Source organism: Hemiscyllium ocellatum, chromosome 13 (genome assembly GCF_020745735.1).
Source record: "Hemiscyllium ocellatum isolate sHemOce1 chromosome 13, sHemOce1.pat.X.cur, whole genome shotgun sequence".
Taxonomy (NCBI): Eukaryota; Metazoa; Chordata; class Chondrichthyes; order Orectolobiformes; family Hemiscylliidae; genus Hemiscyllium; species Hemiscyllium ocellatum.
The window spans coordinates 5,975,026-5,992,513 of NC_083413.1; the positions used below are offsets into that span (position 1 = coordinate 5,975,026).

The 17,488-nt window shown below is 41.9% G+C and overlaps 1 protein-coding gene across 5 annotated transcripts in view; it reads right to left on the reverse strand.

Annotated features, from left to right (window-relative positions):
- Positions 1-17,488, reverse strand: part of LOC132821757 (transcription factor Dp-2-like) — a 207,160-nt gene that overhangs the window by 154,092 nt on the left and 35,580 nt on the right. For 4 of the 5 annotated variants that reach the window (XM_060834500.1, XM_060834498.1, XM_060834495.1 and 1 more), the window contains one exon: positions 9,107-9,227. In XM_060834500.1, the coding sequence (XP_060690483.1) occupies positions 9,107-9,118 (12 nt within the window). In that variant the 5' untranslated portion in view covers positions 9,119-9,227. Of the gene's footprint in view, positions 1-9,106; positions 9,228-13,114; positions 13,330-17,488 lie in introns of all 5 variants that reach the window. The other variant, XM_060834496.1, reaches the window with a different exon arrangement.

A 17,488-nucleotide genomic window follows, 5' to 3' on the forward strand; every position in this document is an offset into this window, starting at 1 on the left:
TCTGTAATATGGACATTTTTCAAGATGTCATCATCTATTTCCCCACATTCTATACCTCCCATGTCCTTCTCCACAGTAAATACTGATGTAAAATACTCGTTTAGTAACTCCCCCATCTCCTGCAGCTCCACACATAGGCACAGGGGCCCTATTCTCTCCCTAGTTGTCCTTTTGTCCTTAATGTATTTGTAAAAACCATCTGGATATCTCCTTAACCCTATTTGCCGAAACAATCTCATGTCCTGTTTTTGCCCTCCTGATTTCCCTCTTCAGTATACTCCTTCTGTCTTTAAACTCTTCTAAGGATTCACTCAATCTCTCCTGTTTATACCTTACAAATGCTACCTTCTTTTTCTCAATTTCTCTAGTCATCCAGCATTCCCTATACCTACCAGCCTTTCCTTCCACCCTAACAGGAATATATGTCTCTGGACTTTCGTTATCTCATTTTTGAAGGCTTCCCATTTTCCAGCTGTTGCTTGACCTGCGAACATCTGCTCCCAATCAGCTTTTGAAAGATCTTGTCTAATATCCTTGAAATTAGCCTTCCTCCAATTTAGATCATCAACATTTAGATCTGGTCTATCCTTTTCCAACACTATTTTAAAGCTAATAGGACATACTGGACCAGGAGTCAATATAGGTCAGCAAGCACAGCGTGGAAATGTGACTTGGTGCAAGTTAGGATATGCCTTAGAGTTTGGGATGAGCTTGGGTTTTGAGGGGGCAGCAGAAAAACAATGGCCGAACACAGAGTTTACAAAGTTTTGCTGTCAAAATGGTCAGTTTGGACAATATTGTTTAAAAACAAAATTGGAGCTATGAAAACACAAGTGTTTCCAAGGTCATGCTGTGATAATATATAAGCTCTAAGTTTCCTTGGTGGGTGGGAGAGTTAAAAAAGGAATTTGCAGGTTGCAGTCCACAAGTTTAAAATACTGTGTATCAAAATCAACAGTACAGCTACACACACCCACTTTTCCAAAACTGCAGCACCAATTTACATTCAACCAAGCTTTTTGTCCATATCTATTATGATTAGGTTAGATTCCCTACAGTGTGGAAACAGGCCCTTCGGCCCAACCAGTCCACACTAACCCTCCGAAGAGTAACTCACCCAAACCCCTTTCCCTCTGACTAATGCACCTAACACTGTGGGCAATTTAGCATGGCCAATTCACCTGACCTGTATATCCTTGGACTGTGGGAAGAAACCGGAGCACCCGGTGGAAACCCACGCAGACACGGGGAGAATGTACAAACTCCACACAGACAATCGCCCGAGGCTGGAATCAGACCTGGGACTCTGGTGCTGTGAGGCACCAGTGCTGACCAATGAGCCACCGTGTATTCTGCTACACTGGCTCTGGCCAAACCAAAGACTCATATTCTACAACTTGGCCAGCGTGAAGCAAAATTATTCGAATTTTAAAAATTGGTTTCACTGAGAATGTGTTTGCTTTTGCACACATGTATCTTTCCATTATAGCAGCTACCAAAATAATTTAGTCAACTGCAAATTATCAAAAATTTACTTAACCCCATTGCATACATTCACCAATAGGCCTTCACTTGAAACCTCAAAAGTTACCACACGATATAACCATTGTTAAAGGACATATAGTTACACGTTCTTCACTAGCAGAAACTGAAATTATCTAAATAATACCAATTTATTTGAAAGAAGATAAGAGGAAAAAATGTGCACTAGTAGGCAGGTGTGAGCAACGGAAGATATGTCTGGGTGCAGCTGGGTTCAGTCTAATGTTAAAAACACAAGTCTTCAGGACATATAATTTATAGCTCCTTGAACCTATCACTATCATGAATCAAGATTCAGGTTAACAGTAACAATCCCTCTCATGTTTAATTGGTCTGTAAGTGGGAGATTATCTCTCTGAAGAGAACAAGGGAAAATACATTGTTTATTTCAACTTTTTAAAAAATAAGTTTTGTAGGAAGTATTTAAGCAGTTAAACAGTAATATTGACAGAGGTATGCCCTGTTTTCAGTAAGTGATAATGCATGATTTGGCTGAACAGATAGAAAACTACAAGGAAAAACATTCTATGGGAGTAGATGAATGGAGGAACAGATATTTTTAATTTTCAATAAGGTTAACTTAGTATTGAAGAAGGTTGTCAACTAGCCTTACAATTTGGTTCTTTATTGTTCACTGAATCTCATCTACTAGAACAACTTAGCTGTGGTTAACCTTAATTGCAATTTCCACTGAACTAATGCTTACATAAAAAAAAATTTAAACCGCTTGACTGGCACAAGCCAGTTTGAACAAAACACACTCAGTACCTTAATTTAAGACTTCAGTTTACACAATTATTTTCACAGCCAACACGAGCAATGGTTCAAGAGGTTAGGCAGTTTTAATTCATAAATTAAGCAACACTGTATAATGTGTGAATTAGATGGTCTTCGAGTCATATACTGAGATGTGTCTGATACATTTATGGATAGATTAAAATGATTGGGAACATACAACTTAAAAGTAAAGGCAAGGCAATCACAAAAGAGAGACTGCACTGTTCTTCACTTTTTTGATTTTTCTCATTTTCTTCCCACCTTTTCTTCAAAGGCAATGTTATGAAGCGTACTTCTAGAATTCCAAATGCGATCTTTGCCCAGAAGGTTTTTCTTCACATACAAGCCTAAATAGAAAGCATCCATTGGTTGCAATCACGAACTGTTCCATTTGACTGGTTTGCAAAATTAAATCAGAAATATGCAGCAGGTTTCGTTTATCTTCTCCTCAACAGAAGGGGTTTTCTTTTCCTCTTTTTTAATTAAAAGGACGTGGGCATCACTGGTGGCCCGAGTGGTCCTTGAGATGGGGTGATGAGCTGTCTCTTCAAGTGCTGCAGTCCACATGCTGCAGGTTGGCCCACAATGCTTTAGAGAGGGAATTCTAGGATGTTGACCCGGTAATACTGAAAGATTGGCAACATATTTCTAAGTCAGGATGGTGAGTGGCTCGGAGGGAACACCATTGCAAGTCCCCATATATCACCTGCCCTTGTTCCTTCCAGATAGAAGTGGTTGTGGCTTTGGAAGATGCTAACTAAGGATCTTTGGTGAATGCTATCAATTCAGGGGCATTAACATTCTGTGGGTCTTCACGCGTCTGAACAGACCAATTTTTGACTTGCTGGTACTTGAGCACAGGGACTAGGGTATCCCATAAGACAGTGGGATACAGACTATAGGATGTTCTTCCTTTCCTTCTCTGCTGCTGCTCTGTCTCATCATTAAACAATTGGATCCAAAGTTTGATGCACAAGTTGTTAATGTTTTGAAAGATTATAGGACTCTCCTTCCTGCCATCAATGTCAACTAACCTCTCCTTGAAGCATGGTAACAATGCATCTTTGTAGTGATTTATTTTACTTTCCTTAGAACATTGCCATTTGAGAGTCGAGAAACCAAGACCCAGTGCGAGACACTCATTAACCATCCAGATAAAGCATCCAAGTCCATTATAGTTGAGCTGGCAGGGGTTTCTGCCTGACTCCTTGTGGAGCTGGCTTCAAGAAAGACAAGGATATTTGAAGGAGATACTCTGGTATATGTTGAGCACTTCCCATATCATTGAAACTACTTACTTCAAAAGATTCAACGCTGCATCAGCCATGCCATCTCACCCCTGGACAAGTTACAGCTAGTGGCCGACAAGAAAGACCTCTACAAGTCAACTAAAGCCCTGGCATATGGAACTGTTGTCATTACCACAACTTTGTACTACAGTAAGACCTGGACCATGTATCAATGACATACAAATACACCAGAGAAATTCCACCAAAAATGCCTGAGTCGTATCCTCAGGTTACAATAGGTGGACTATCCAACAATACTGAATAGGCTTCAATAATCTTTAATTGACTGCAAAATGTCATGGGACAACTTGAGATTGAAAAAAGGTGAACTAAAAAACCTTTCCACGATGAGAAGCTGTGAAATTTTAATTGGAGGAACATAGCTTCCAACAACAGACCAGAAGGGGATGTCATTGATGTTCACGTGTTGGAACCCGTCACAGGTCCATGAGGTACAGTGCGAATTGGACTTGCAAATTCACAGTGAGGCTGAGCAGGAAATGTCATCCTGCCATCAATTTCAGATTGGGCTGGCTTTAAAAGGCCTGCCTCTGCAGTCCTCTAGTCTCTGCCATCAGGCAGAACTGGGACCATGTCTTATATTTCCTTACATTTCCAACTCACAGCGTCCATCACCGTTGATTTCTTCCATAAATCATTGTCCTCTTTCACCTGGGAGATAATCCTCTTGGACCCCAATCTCTCCAATGTCTATTCCATTCTCACATTAAGTCAAAACGCCTGCCAACAGTCAGACTGCAGCCTTGGGGCTCAAAATGCTTCCTTGCAGGCAATCCTGGGCATGATAGGAGGTGCTCTTTCCCAGGGATTGGCAATAGGAGACCTTTCTGATTGATCAAAGCAGCCTGGAAGGAGACTGGAGAGAAAGCAAGCAGCCATGTCTTGTACCTATAGTGTAAAAAGCTAGCCTACCAATCCTCTGATCAGTCAAGACAAGTGGCAATGTTGCATGGTATCAAGTAAACAGACTCTGCAAATGGGGATCAGGACGCAGGAGGAGAATGTCACTTAATTAAATTCTCCTTCTTGCCTAATTTTGCACTCTTACAGGCCGCCATTCAATACAGCCTCATTTGCCAGACTCACGGTCTGCTTAACAAGGACAAACTATTCCAAAGAAGCATAAAAGAACTTGCAATTACATCGTGCCTTTAATATACAAAAAACATCCCAAGGCGTTTCACAGGAATATTTCAAACAGAATGTGAAATTGGGTAACTAAGAAAAATGAGGATTAGTAGCCAGGACGGGGATCAGAGTGGAAGTTGTTGAGGAAGAGGGACAGAAGTAGTGATAGCAAGATTTAGGGTCAGAATCCACAAATGCAGAGGAAGCATAAGCTCTCAATGGTGAAACCATCCATATTGGTGATGTACAAATATCTCAGCCAGTTAGAATCATGGTGGAATTATTGAACAGTTATAGCTCAAAAGAAGGCCATTTGATCCTTCAAAACTGTGCTAGCTCTCTGCAATTTAGCTAGTCTCATTTCTCTATCCTGTCCCCAATACCCAACAATTTACTTCCTTCAGGTGCTTATCTAATTCCCTTTTGTACCATGAGAGGAAGATTAGAGAGAGAAGAGAGAATACCACAATAAAATGAAGGTGTTGCCATCTAAGATACAAACAATAGTAGGACATTTCACCACTCACGCCTGCTCTTCCAGTCAATAGGATCACAGCTGATCTGACTGTTTTTCAAAGTTACAATCCCATCTCTCTCACTCCCCCATTGATGGCCTTTGATCCCCTCTCTTGTATGAATCCATCTACCTCTAACTTTAATGACCTTCTTACTGGTGTCTAGTTTGTAAGCTATAACTTTACTGATAATGTGTGAACAACAAAATTTGGAAAAGAAATGGGGAATATTCATTCCTGAAATTATGCAATTAATTTTTTTTTGGTGGGGGGGGGGTGGGGGAAGTTGTGGGCTTTGAAGTTCCCTAAAATGAAAGCAAGGTTTTAAAAAGAAAATTCATTCTTTGGTAGTCATTAATTGTCCATATCTATTTGCACTTGAGCAGTTCACTCTTGTTCAACCATTAATGTTCCTGTGGTGGTACTTCTTCAATGCTGTAACAGAAGGGTTCCTGTATTTTAATCTGGTGACAATTAAGAAACTAGCATGGGTCCAACACAGGATGTTGTGTGAAGCTTCAAGGTAACTTGGAGGTCCCTTTACTTCAGATACAGAAGATAAAGTCACCTGGGGTTCCACGGTGAGCTGGTAAGAATGGCTTGGTCGTAGAAGACAGAGAGTAGTAATGGGAGGGTGTTTTTCTGACTAAGATCTGTGATCTTAGATTAGGTAACTTACAGTGTGGAAACAGGCCCTTCAGGTCAACAAGTCCACACCGACCCGCCGAAGAGCAACCTACCCAGACCCATTCTCCTACATTTACCCCTTCACCTAGCACTACGGGCAATTTAGCATGGCCAATTCACCTAACCTGCACCTCTTGTGGGAGGAAACCTGAGCACCCAGAGGAAATCCACGCAGACACGGGGAGAATGTGCAAACTCCACACAGACAGTTACCCAAGGTGGGATCTGAACCGGGGTCTCTGGTGCTGTGAGGCAGCAGTGCTAACCACTGTGCCACCCATAATAAATGATATGGGGGAGAATGCAGGTGGTTTGATGAGTAAGTTTGCAGACAACACAAAGATTGGAGGAGCTGCAGATAGTGAGGAGGATTGCCAGAGAATACAGAATGATATAGATATGCTGGAGATTTGGGTGGAGAAATGGCAGATGGAATTTAGTGTGGACAAATGCGAGGTGATGCATTTTGGAAGGTCTAATGCAGGAGGAAAGTTTGTGAGACGATTTGTAGCTCGGGTGCTCATTGTTGTGGTTCTGTTCACCGAGTTGGGAGGAAAGTATAAATGGCAGAAGTTTTAGGAGCATTAACAGGTCCACAGATCCCTAGAGATGGCAACACAAGTCAACAAGATAGTCAAGAAAGAATATGGTCTGCTTGCCTTCATCGGTCATAGAATTCCTACAATGTGGAAACACGCCCTTCAGCCCAGCAAGTCCACACTGACCCTCTGAAGCGTATGCCACACAGATCCATTCCCCTATTCCTCTACATTTACCCCTGACTAATGCACCCAACCTATACATCCCTAGACACTACGGGTAATGTAGCATGGCCAATTTAGCTAACCTGCATATCTTTGGACTGTGGAAGCAAACCAGAGCACCAGGAGGAAACCTACACAGACACGGGGAGAATGTCTGCAAACTAAACACAGACAGTCGCCAGAGGTTGGAATCGAACCCAGGTTCCTAGTGCTGTGAGGCAGCAATGCTTACCCACAGCAGGGCATAGACATAACACGCTGCAGCTGTTTAGAACTTTAGTTAGGCCACATTTCGTACTGGTCACCACACATTGCTGGAAGGATGTGGAGGCTTTCGAGAGGGTACGGGAACGGCTTACCAAAAAGTTGCTTGTTTTGTTGTGCATTAGTTTTGAGGACAGATTGGACAATCTCAGTTTGTTTTCACCTGAATGGCGGAGGCTGAGGGATAATCTAATAAAAGTTTACAAAATTATGAAAGGATAGTCAGAGTCTTTTTCCAAGGGTAGAAATGTCAACTACTAGGTGACATCTTTAGATTAGATTAGATTAAATTCCTTACAGTATGGAAACAGGCCCTTCGGCCCAATGTGTCTACACCGACCATCCAAAGAGTAACTCACCCAGACCCATTTCCCTCTGACTAATGCACTTAACACTATGGGCAATTTAGCATGGCCAATTCACCTGACCTGCACATCTTTGGATTGGATTGAGATGTGAGAGGCAAGTTTTCTTTTACACAGTGGGTGGTAAGTGCCTGGAATGCACTGCCTGGGAAGGTGGTGGAGGCTGATACAATAGCAACTTTTAAGAGGAGAAAGTGAGGTCTGCAGATGCTGGAGATCAGGGCTGAAAATATGTTGCTGGAAAAGCGCAGCAGGTCAGGCAGCATCCAAGGAACAAGAAATTCGACGTTTCGGGCTTAAGCCCTTCATCAGGAAGGGCTTATGCCCGAAACGTCGAATTTCCTGTTCCTTGGATGCTGCCTGACCTGCTGCGCTTTTCCAGCAACACATTTTCAGCAACTTTTAAGAGGCAACTTGATATACACACAAATAGTCAAGGAATACAGGGATACAGACCATGTAGAGGAAAAAAACTTCTTAATTTAAAAAGACATCATATTTGTGCAAGCTTAGTGGGTTGAAGAGCTTGTTCCTGTGCTGTACTGTTCTTTGTTACTCCTTCTATCTGGATTGTAGGTTTGTGAGATAGTACCAAACAAATTGTGTTATTCTCAGTATGTATGTGTATAAATAAATGGATAGACTACCCTGGTTAAAAAATAATTGAATAGTTTACTGGCACATTACTTTTGTCCATTAAAACACTGCACATTAAAGTAGATTGTGATTTTGCTTTTATGGTTCCCATTGGAGTGAAGTCTGGAGAGAAGGAGGGTAACAGCTCACCTCAGATGGGATGCTTCCCCTTATTGTTAGGGACCTTAACCAAGGAATTCCTAGTCAAATGGTTCCCATTAGCAGAAGCTTACGGGCCTAGGTTTTCTCATGATAGTGCAAAGTAAAGGCAGAGGGGAAAACTTAAAATGAGATCATTAAGCAAAGAATCGCCTGAATAGATTGAAACAAGAAAGTAAGACCATTTGACTATTATGTAGCAAAATCAAGTGAATTCACACAATGAGCTTTCTATCTGAAGTAAAACAATAAGAGTTTGGGTAGCAGAAGTGTGGAAATTAAGGAAAGAAAGTATTAATAATATTAATCACTTTTAGCAACTGGTCAGTCTGCAGTAGTGATTCCAATCTAGAAGTAATGTCACCTGCTTTCTATTGAGGAATGTTATGTAACTGCAGAAGAGGTGGGATTGGGTGAGTGGGAAATAAACTAAAAATCTAAAGGAGGTTAACTAATAAAATGGTCAAATAAATATTGCAAAGGTGAAAATCACACCAAGTTTAGACCAAACGTTTTTGTTTCTCTTAATAAGATATTGAAATCTCGGCAAAGCACCAGATTGCAGACTCTGCTACGGCCAAGGGAAGTTTGGTTTAATGAGGGCTGTATGAATTAGGTTAATAATGAAGCTGAACTGTAGCCCTAGCTAAACATAAAAAGTTGCAAACTTAATTCAGGGGTTTACATTTAACAAGTAGCAGTAGTATAAAATTTTACTTCACAAGAACAGAAGGTAAAAGTTAAAGTAGAAATCATTAGGCAAAGAATTCCCTAGTGAAACCATTTGACTTATGTACAAGAAGTTTATATAAAGAACATCTTAAAATCCTATTTGTACATTCTTTCTGTTGCATAAAACAATAGGTTCAAGGAGGCGATTAAAAACATTTGGTCTTCAGCTATCTCCATATCTTTAACCAAACGTGGGCCTGCTGTTCTACAGGTTTATTGTCACTTACATGTTTTGCCATTGTACCTGCCCCAAAGGAGGTGCACTGGGTCCAAAGTTCTCCAAAACCCTCAGATGTAAACAAGAGCGACGCTTCCAGCAGGCAGCTTCATTTACAGCAACAGGATGGTCTGTTGGAAATAAGACTTTGTTTTAATAATCAAACCAGCAAAGCTACCAACACAGCTGCAAAAATTGAAATACAGATCAACCACAACGCTGAAATATAGAGATCATTCCAGGAACTTCTTAAACAGAAAAAAAAACTCTCACTTAAAATAAAGACTGTTTAAAGATGTAAGTAAAGATTGAAGTTGAGTCAATCATGGAAGGGTTAAAATGGCTTCAAGCACAAAGTTGCAATGGTACCCAGATGGCTCAGGAATGGGTAATATTGAACTGGCTGTGTTGAAATGAGGCAAAAGTTAAATATCTTGGAAAGAAGACAAAGTTAACTGTGAAGGAAGCTTTCTGAAAACTGGTGAAGAAACACAAAATACTAAAAAAAAACAAATTAATGCAGAGTATCATGTATCTCTGGCTGGAGTTGCACTTTGCTGTACTCTGTAGATTATGCATTATGATCATAACTACACTTTCATGACACTGTTCAAACATTCCCAACCAGTTAAGCAGCCAATTACTGCTTTCAATTATTACAGCCATGGGTGATGGTCAAGAATGATACAACTGCGTTGATCAGACATTTGATATTCAAATACAACATTTTTGTGTTGCAGCCTCCATACTAGCTGAAGAAATGCCTTTGTATTTGATGCACATCATTACATTCACCATGGAGGAGGACATCCCTTCATGAATGGAACTGACAACAGTCAAGAACTTGAAGGACAACAATTCTGTAAAATTATTGCTGCAGCTCCAACTTTAAACATTTAAACATAGTCTTCCAGGAGATGTGAATATCACTGGCACAGCTGTTTAAGAGTCAACTATGTGCTTTGGGTCTGAAGTCATAGGCAGGTCAACTCAAATAAAGTCGCAGATCCTGTTCCCTAAAAGAACATTAGTGAATCATATGGGGTATCAATGATTTATTGGTCACTATTAAGGAAATTAGTTTTCTATTTTAGCATTTTTTAGAATACATCAATTCAGTTTAAATTCTACAAGCTGGGATTTCATTCCATGTCACCAGAACACTACGCTGGTCCTCTGGGGTGCAGATTCAGTGCATTAGCAGTGCATTATTATCTCCCCTTTATATCCTTATATGTCTGTAAGAAGTTAAGTACGTATTCCTTCTGAATGAATGTACAATCCACCTCATAAAACAAAGTTGATATTCATTGTCATACAAGACAAACTTGTGGCAAGTTATCATCAAGAGTAACTCTCCACTGACAATGCTTTAATTTCGTACTGAGAAGTACCTTCAGCAACAAATAGATAGATTAATTCTTGTAAGGAGTTTGGTCTGACCATTACGGTCATAAAGGTAAATATCACAGTCCTGAATGTTTGCCATATCGCCATCAACCAGCACTGACAACATGGCACTGGAGATTGTGATAATTTTACATAACTATGCTCCACAATCACCAATAATCTTTCGCTTGATGCTGAAATTAATACACATTTCAAAAGCTTCTACTGTTTTATCTAAGCATACTCAGAGAGAGTGTGGAACAACAGAAACAACACAAGGCACTAGTCAGATCACAACTGGAACACTGTGAACTGTTTTGGGCCCCATTTCTAACAAAAGATACATTGGTATTGGAAGCAATCCAGAGAAGATTCACTTGGCTGATGCAGGTAGAGAGGGACTGAGTAGAATGGGTCTCTATTCATTGCAGTTTTGACAAATGAGAGACGGCCTTATTGAAACATAGAAGATGTTCTATGTTTCATAGGAGGTTTGACAGGATAGATGCAGAGAATTTGTTTCTGTTTGTGGGACAGTCTAAGGTCAGAGGGCATAATCTCAGAGTAAGAAAGCACCCATTTAAGGCAGAGTTGTGGAGGAGATTTATCTTCTCAGAGCATTGTGAATCTGTGGAATTTTATACCGCAGATTCTTCCGAACCAGGCCTATTGTGAAGTAGTCTGTCCATTTTATATAGTGAAGGAAAACTTGGGGACAAAATCTCATTGAAATTTACAGAATGTTGCATGGAATTTTACTGTAGTGTTGTTCAGTATGACCTCTTGTCAACTGGCCTTATTCTGTCTCTTGACGTCAGAGATTGCAGAATGTGACAAATTAATGCCTTCCAAAGTCAGGGTTAGTGGCTCCATCTTTATGGCTTTGTCTAAATTTCTGCAGTCATTTCTTTCAGAAGGCATACAGAATGTAGATAGGTAAATCATAGAGGGATTATGTTATGGAGGTGCAGATGTGTACTGTACCTTTAATAGAGTTGAAGGACTTAGCAAGTACACAGAGTGCTGGATAATGTACAATGGAACATTTGGTCCAGCAGCTAACAGTACCTGGGTTGCTATGAGACAAAAACATAAATTCAAATTTGGCCAATCAGTTTAAACTATGCCCCAAGATACTAAACTTCAATCAAGTTTGAATTTAGTATTTTGACAATATTGACACCAATGAAACAATCTGATGCTTTGGGGTATAAAACCAAACAAAAATTGAACAGTTAGAGGAGAACTGCCAAAAGACCAACAGATGTAAGCTGCTAGTAAGAACTCTCCAAGAGGTACCTGTCTTGAGAAGAAGTTTTCACAGGAAAAAACATCAACATCGACCTGGACTTCAAATCTACAAATTTACAAAGAGAAGATTTGACAGCTGGCTGGTTTTGAAATTTGAATTTTTCTGTAAGTCTTAATTGGGGGTTTTATCAGACCAGTATTGTCGAAGGGAAAGTAAAAGATTGGTTAGAGAAAGGAGCTGTAAATAGTTGTTAGTTAATTATTCTCAGTTAGACTTTTAAAAAATTAAAATTTTCATTTTTACTTTAAAAAGTGATTCTTGGGATAGTTTAGATTAGACTTACAGTGTGGAAACAGGCCCTTCGGCCCAACAAGTCCACACCAACCCGCCGAAGCACAACCCACCCATACCCCTGCATTTACCCTTTACCTAACACTACGGGCAATTTAGCATGGCCAATTCACCTGACCCGCACATCTTTGGACTGTGGGAGGAAACCGGAGCACCCGGAGGAAACCCACGCAGACACGGGGAGAACGTGCAAACTCCACACAGTCAGTCGCCTGAGTCAGGAATTGAACACGGGTCTCAGGCGCTGTGAGGCAGCAGTGCTAACCACTGTGCCACCCAGTTCTTTGCCTCTTGAATTTTCACAGATTACAGCACAAGGTGCATCTTTTCTGTGTGTCGGATTTAAATGAGCAGAGGGGTTTACCCCATGTCGTAACAGTTAAGTACGGTTTCAATAAAGATTGCCTAGCATATAATTTCACTAAGGCCACACTTAACACCACTACTTCCAAGTCAAATTTCCCATCAAATATGACTATTCTATGTAGGTTTCAACCATTAGATTCTCTTTAAAATCAACTTTAATTGCATGAATATCACAAATAATGAATAATTGTCTGTCTCCAGAGCCAGCATCACAGTATAAGAATATAGAGTAGAGCCATTTAGAACTGAGAAGAACAGAATTTTTTTCACATAGAGAGTGGGGAGCCTGTGGAATTCTCTGCCACAGAAAGTGGCCGAGGCCAAAATACTGAACGTTTTCAAGAAGGAGTGAGAGAAAGTTTTTAGGGCTAAAGGGATAAAAGGATTTGGGGGATAAAAGGATTTGGGGGACAAAAGTGGGAACGGGATACAGAGTTGGATGGTCAGCCAAGATCATTTTGAACAGTAAAGCAGCCTCAAAAGGGCCAAGTGGCCTCCTTGTGCTCCTATTTTCTATGCATCTCATGTTTTACGTATTGAATTATATACAAGAAACTTGTGACAGTACATTATTCTAACATAAGAAGTATTACTTCCTATTTCAAAATGCGTCCAACATTTCACATCATTGTTCAACTCAAAAGAAAGTAAGAGCATTACCAAAAGATGGGCTCACTGCCAAAATGACCATCCCAAAATTAACAGTAAGCAGGTGGCAACAGAACACCACAATGTGCATTCAGTCCATAGTCTTTTTTCCTTTAATCTGAAGTGGAATTTGACCTCCAAGTTGGTTTTGTGCACCTGGACACCACTGTACACAGTGTAAGTTGCAAAGCCAATCAACTCAGAATTCTTTTAACTTCAGGCCTCACCTATTCAAAACACCAAAACAAATACAGACTCTATATTTCTTACTGAAAACGAATATGAATAGAGTCCACCCACATCATTCTTTGTAGATCACAGCAAACAAGTAAAATTAGTACGCAATTCTGGTCAAGCAGATGTCTCCCCAACCTACAGCTATTCTATAAAACACGCTGTCACAGGAAAGGCTTGCACTGAGAAAAGCAACATACGGGACAACTGATGCGTAATAATGAACTACAACACAATACACTCATCTGCTAAAACCTCAAATTTCTTCTCGTAACCTTTCTACCTCTCGACTTCCCATTCCTCCTCTACGGCACTCATGAAAACTCACAGAACATAGAACAATACAGCGCAGAACAGGCCCTTCGGCCCTCGATGTTACGCCGTCCTGTGAACTATTCTCAGCTCATCCCCCTACACTATCCCAAAATCATCCATGTGCTTATCTAAGGATTGTTTAAATCTCCCTAACGTGGCTGAGTTGACTATATCAGCAGGGAGGGCATTCCACACCCTTACTACTCTCTGCGTAAAGAACCGGCCTCTGACATCTGTCTTAAATCTATCGCCCCTCAATTTGTAGTTATGCCCCCTCATACACGTTGACGTCATCACCCTAGGAAAAAGACTTTCACTATCTACCCTATCTAATCCTCTAATCATCTTGTATGTCTCTATCAAATCCCCTCTTAGCCTTCTTCTTTCCAATGAGAACAGACCCAAGTCTCTCAGCCTTTCCTCATAAGACCTTCCCTCCAGACCAGGCAACATCCTGGTAAATCTACTCTGCACCTTTTCCAATGCTTCCACATCCTTCCCAGAATATGGGGACCAGAACTGTACACAATATTCCAAGTGTGGCCTCACTAGCGTCTTGTATAGTTGCAGCATGATATTGCGGCTCCAGAACTCAATCCCTCTACCAATGAAACCTAACACACCGTATGCCTTCTTAACAGCACTATCCACCTGGGTGGCAACTTTCAGGGATCTATGTACGTGGACTCCAAGATCCCTCTGCACATCCACACTACCAAGAATCTTTCCATTTACCCAGTACTCTGCCTTCCTGTTATTCTTCCCAAAGTGCATCACCTCACATTTAGCTGCATTGAACTCACCTCTTTTATAAGTGGTTACCTGCCCCAGGGCTGAAAGTCAGCTTTTGTCTGCTAATGATTCTTAGAAATTGTTGGGACAGTTCACTATGTTACTGATACATCAGAAATGCAGGTACATTCTATCAAAACTGACAGACTAGAAACAGAGTTGACAGTGTGTTGCTGGAAAAGCACAGCAGGTCAGGCAGCATCCGAGAAGCAGGAAAATCGACATTTCGGGCCGGAGCCCTTCATCAGGAATGAGGCTGGGAGCCTTGGGGATGAAGAGATAAATGGGAGGGGGAGGGGTGCCGCTAGGTAGAAGGTAGTTGGGAGTGCAATAGGTGGATGGAGGTGGGGTCAAAGGTGATAGGTCAGAGAGGAGGGTCGAGCGGATAAGTGGGAAGGAAGATTGACAGGTGGAACAGGTCATGAGGATGGTGCTGAACTGGAAGGTTGGAACTGGGGTAAGGTGGGGGGGGAGGGGAAGTGAGGAAACTGGTGAAGTCCACATTGATGCCCTGGGGTTGAAGGGTTCCGAAGTGGAAAATAAGGCGTTCTTCCTCCAGGCGTTGGGTGGTGAGGAAGCGGCAATACAGGAGGCCGAGGGCCTGCATGTCCTCAGCAGAGTGGGAGGGGTGAGTTGGAGTGTTCAGCCATGGGGTGGTGGGATTGATTGGTGCAGGTGTCCCAGAGATGTTCCTTAAAGCGCTCTGCGAGAAGGCATCAAGTCTCCCCAATGTAGAGGAAACCGCATCGGGAGCAACGGATACAATAAATGATATTGGTGGATGTGCAGGTTAAACTTTGATGGATGTGGAAGGCTACTTTGGGGCCTTGGATGGAGGTGAGGGAGGAGGTGTGGGTGCAGGTTTTGCGACTCCTGCATGGCAGGGGAAAGTGCCGGGATGGGAGGGTGGGGTGTTGGGGGACGTGGACCTGACCAGGTAGTCCCGGAGGGAAGGGTCTTTGCGGAAAACAGAAAGGGGTGGGGAGGGAAATATATCCCTGGTGGTGGGGTCCATTTGGTGGTGGCGGAAATGTCAGCAGATGATGCGGTTTATGCGAAGATATCGTTCAGTTCATTTTCTTGGGCATCATTGCAAAAGCTGATCTCTACGCTCATGAAATCCTCTTGACCGAGCAGAAATTGGAGATTCATCTGTGAGATTGATCTGAGATACAGTGGGCTGGATATTTGAAACCTCTGAGGACAGACTTCGCCAGATGGGAACGTTGTTTCACTGACATGGTATTTGTACACTCGTGTGCCAGATGGCTGGGAGGAAGAAAGATGGCATGTAGTTCACTGACCCAGATTCCAACTGAGTCACTTGTGGCCAATTATGTGATTCATCTAACTTTCCCCGAGAGTCACGGTTGCATGGGACACTCTGTTTGGATCTTCTAATATCGCTAAGTACTCACCAAACCCTCTCTGCTAGTGTCTGACTGCTGCAGATGCCACCACAACCCACTCACCTGGCTCCATGCGAATGCCCATCAATGCTCCCTCACCTTAGAGCGTAGAATAGTACAGCCCCTTTGGATCTCGATGTTGTGACAACCTTTTATCCTACTGTAAGATTAACCTACATATCCTTCATGTGCCTATCCAAGAATCACTTCAATGTCCCTAATGTATCTGACCCCACTACCATTCTGGCAGTGCATTCCACACACCTGTCACTCTCAGTATAAAGAACCTACCTCTGAAATCTTCCCTAAACATTCCTCCAATCAACTTAAAATTATGGCCCCACATGATAGACATTTCCCCTCTGGGAAAAAATCTCTGTCTATTCACTCTATCTATGCCTCTCATCATCTTGCACACCTCTATCAAAACACCTCTCATCCTTCTTCACTCCAATGAGAAAAGCCCCAGCTCCCTTCACGAGACATGCCCTCTAGTCCAGGCAGCATCCTGGTAAATCTCCTCCGCACCCTCTCAAATATTTTTCCTATAATGAGGTGACCAGAACTGAACACAATATTTCAAGTGTGGTCTAATCAGGCTCTGTTGAAATGTAGCACAACTCACAGCTCTTAAACTCAATCCCCCTGCTAACAAAAGCCAAAATACAATAAAAACATTCTTAAAAACCTAATCAACTTGGGTGGCAACTTTGAGGGATCTATGGACATGGACCCCAAGATCCCTCTGTTCCTCCACACTTCCAAGAATTCTGCTTTAACCCTGTAACCTGCATTCAAATTCGACCTTTCAAAAAGAATCGCTTCAGACCTTTCCAGGTTGAACTCCATCTGCCACCTCTCAGTCCAGTTCTGCATCCTGTCAATGTCCATTGCAACCTACAACAGCTTGCCACACTATCCACAAATCCACCAACTTTGGTGTCATCAGACTAACCCACCCTTCCACTTCCTTGTCCAACTCACTTACAAAAATCACAAACAGCAGCAGTCCTAGAACAGATCCCTGCGGAACACCATTGGTGACCAAGCTCCAAGCTGAATACTTTCCACCTACCACCACCCTGCGTCTTCAATGGGCCCACCAATTCTGTATCCAGACAGCCAGATTTCCCTGTATGTCAGGCCTCCTTACTTTCTGAATGAGCCTACCACGGGGAACCTTATCAAGCACCTTGCTAAAATCCAAATACACTACATCCACTGCTCTATCTTCATCAATGTGTTTTGTCACATCCTCAAAGAATTCAATAAGGTTTGGAATGGAGGGAAGATCTTATGAGGAAAGGCGGAGGGGCTTGAGGCTATTTTTATTAGAAGACGATCAAGAGGTGACTTAATTGAGACATAGAAGATAATCAGAGGGTTAAATAGGGTGGACAGTGAGAGCATTTTTCCTTGGATGGTGATGGCTAGCACGAGGGGACATAGCTTTAAAATGAGTGGTGATAGATACAGGACAGATGTCAGAGGTAATTTCTTTACTCAGAGAATAGTTGGGGCGTGGAACGCACTGCCTGCAACAGTAGTAGACTTGGCAACTTCGAGGGCATGTAAATGGTCATTGGATAAACATTGAATAAAATGGAACAGGGTAGGATTGATAGGCATCAGATTG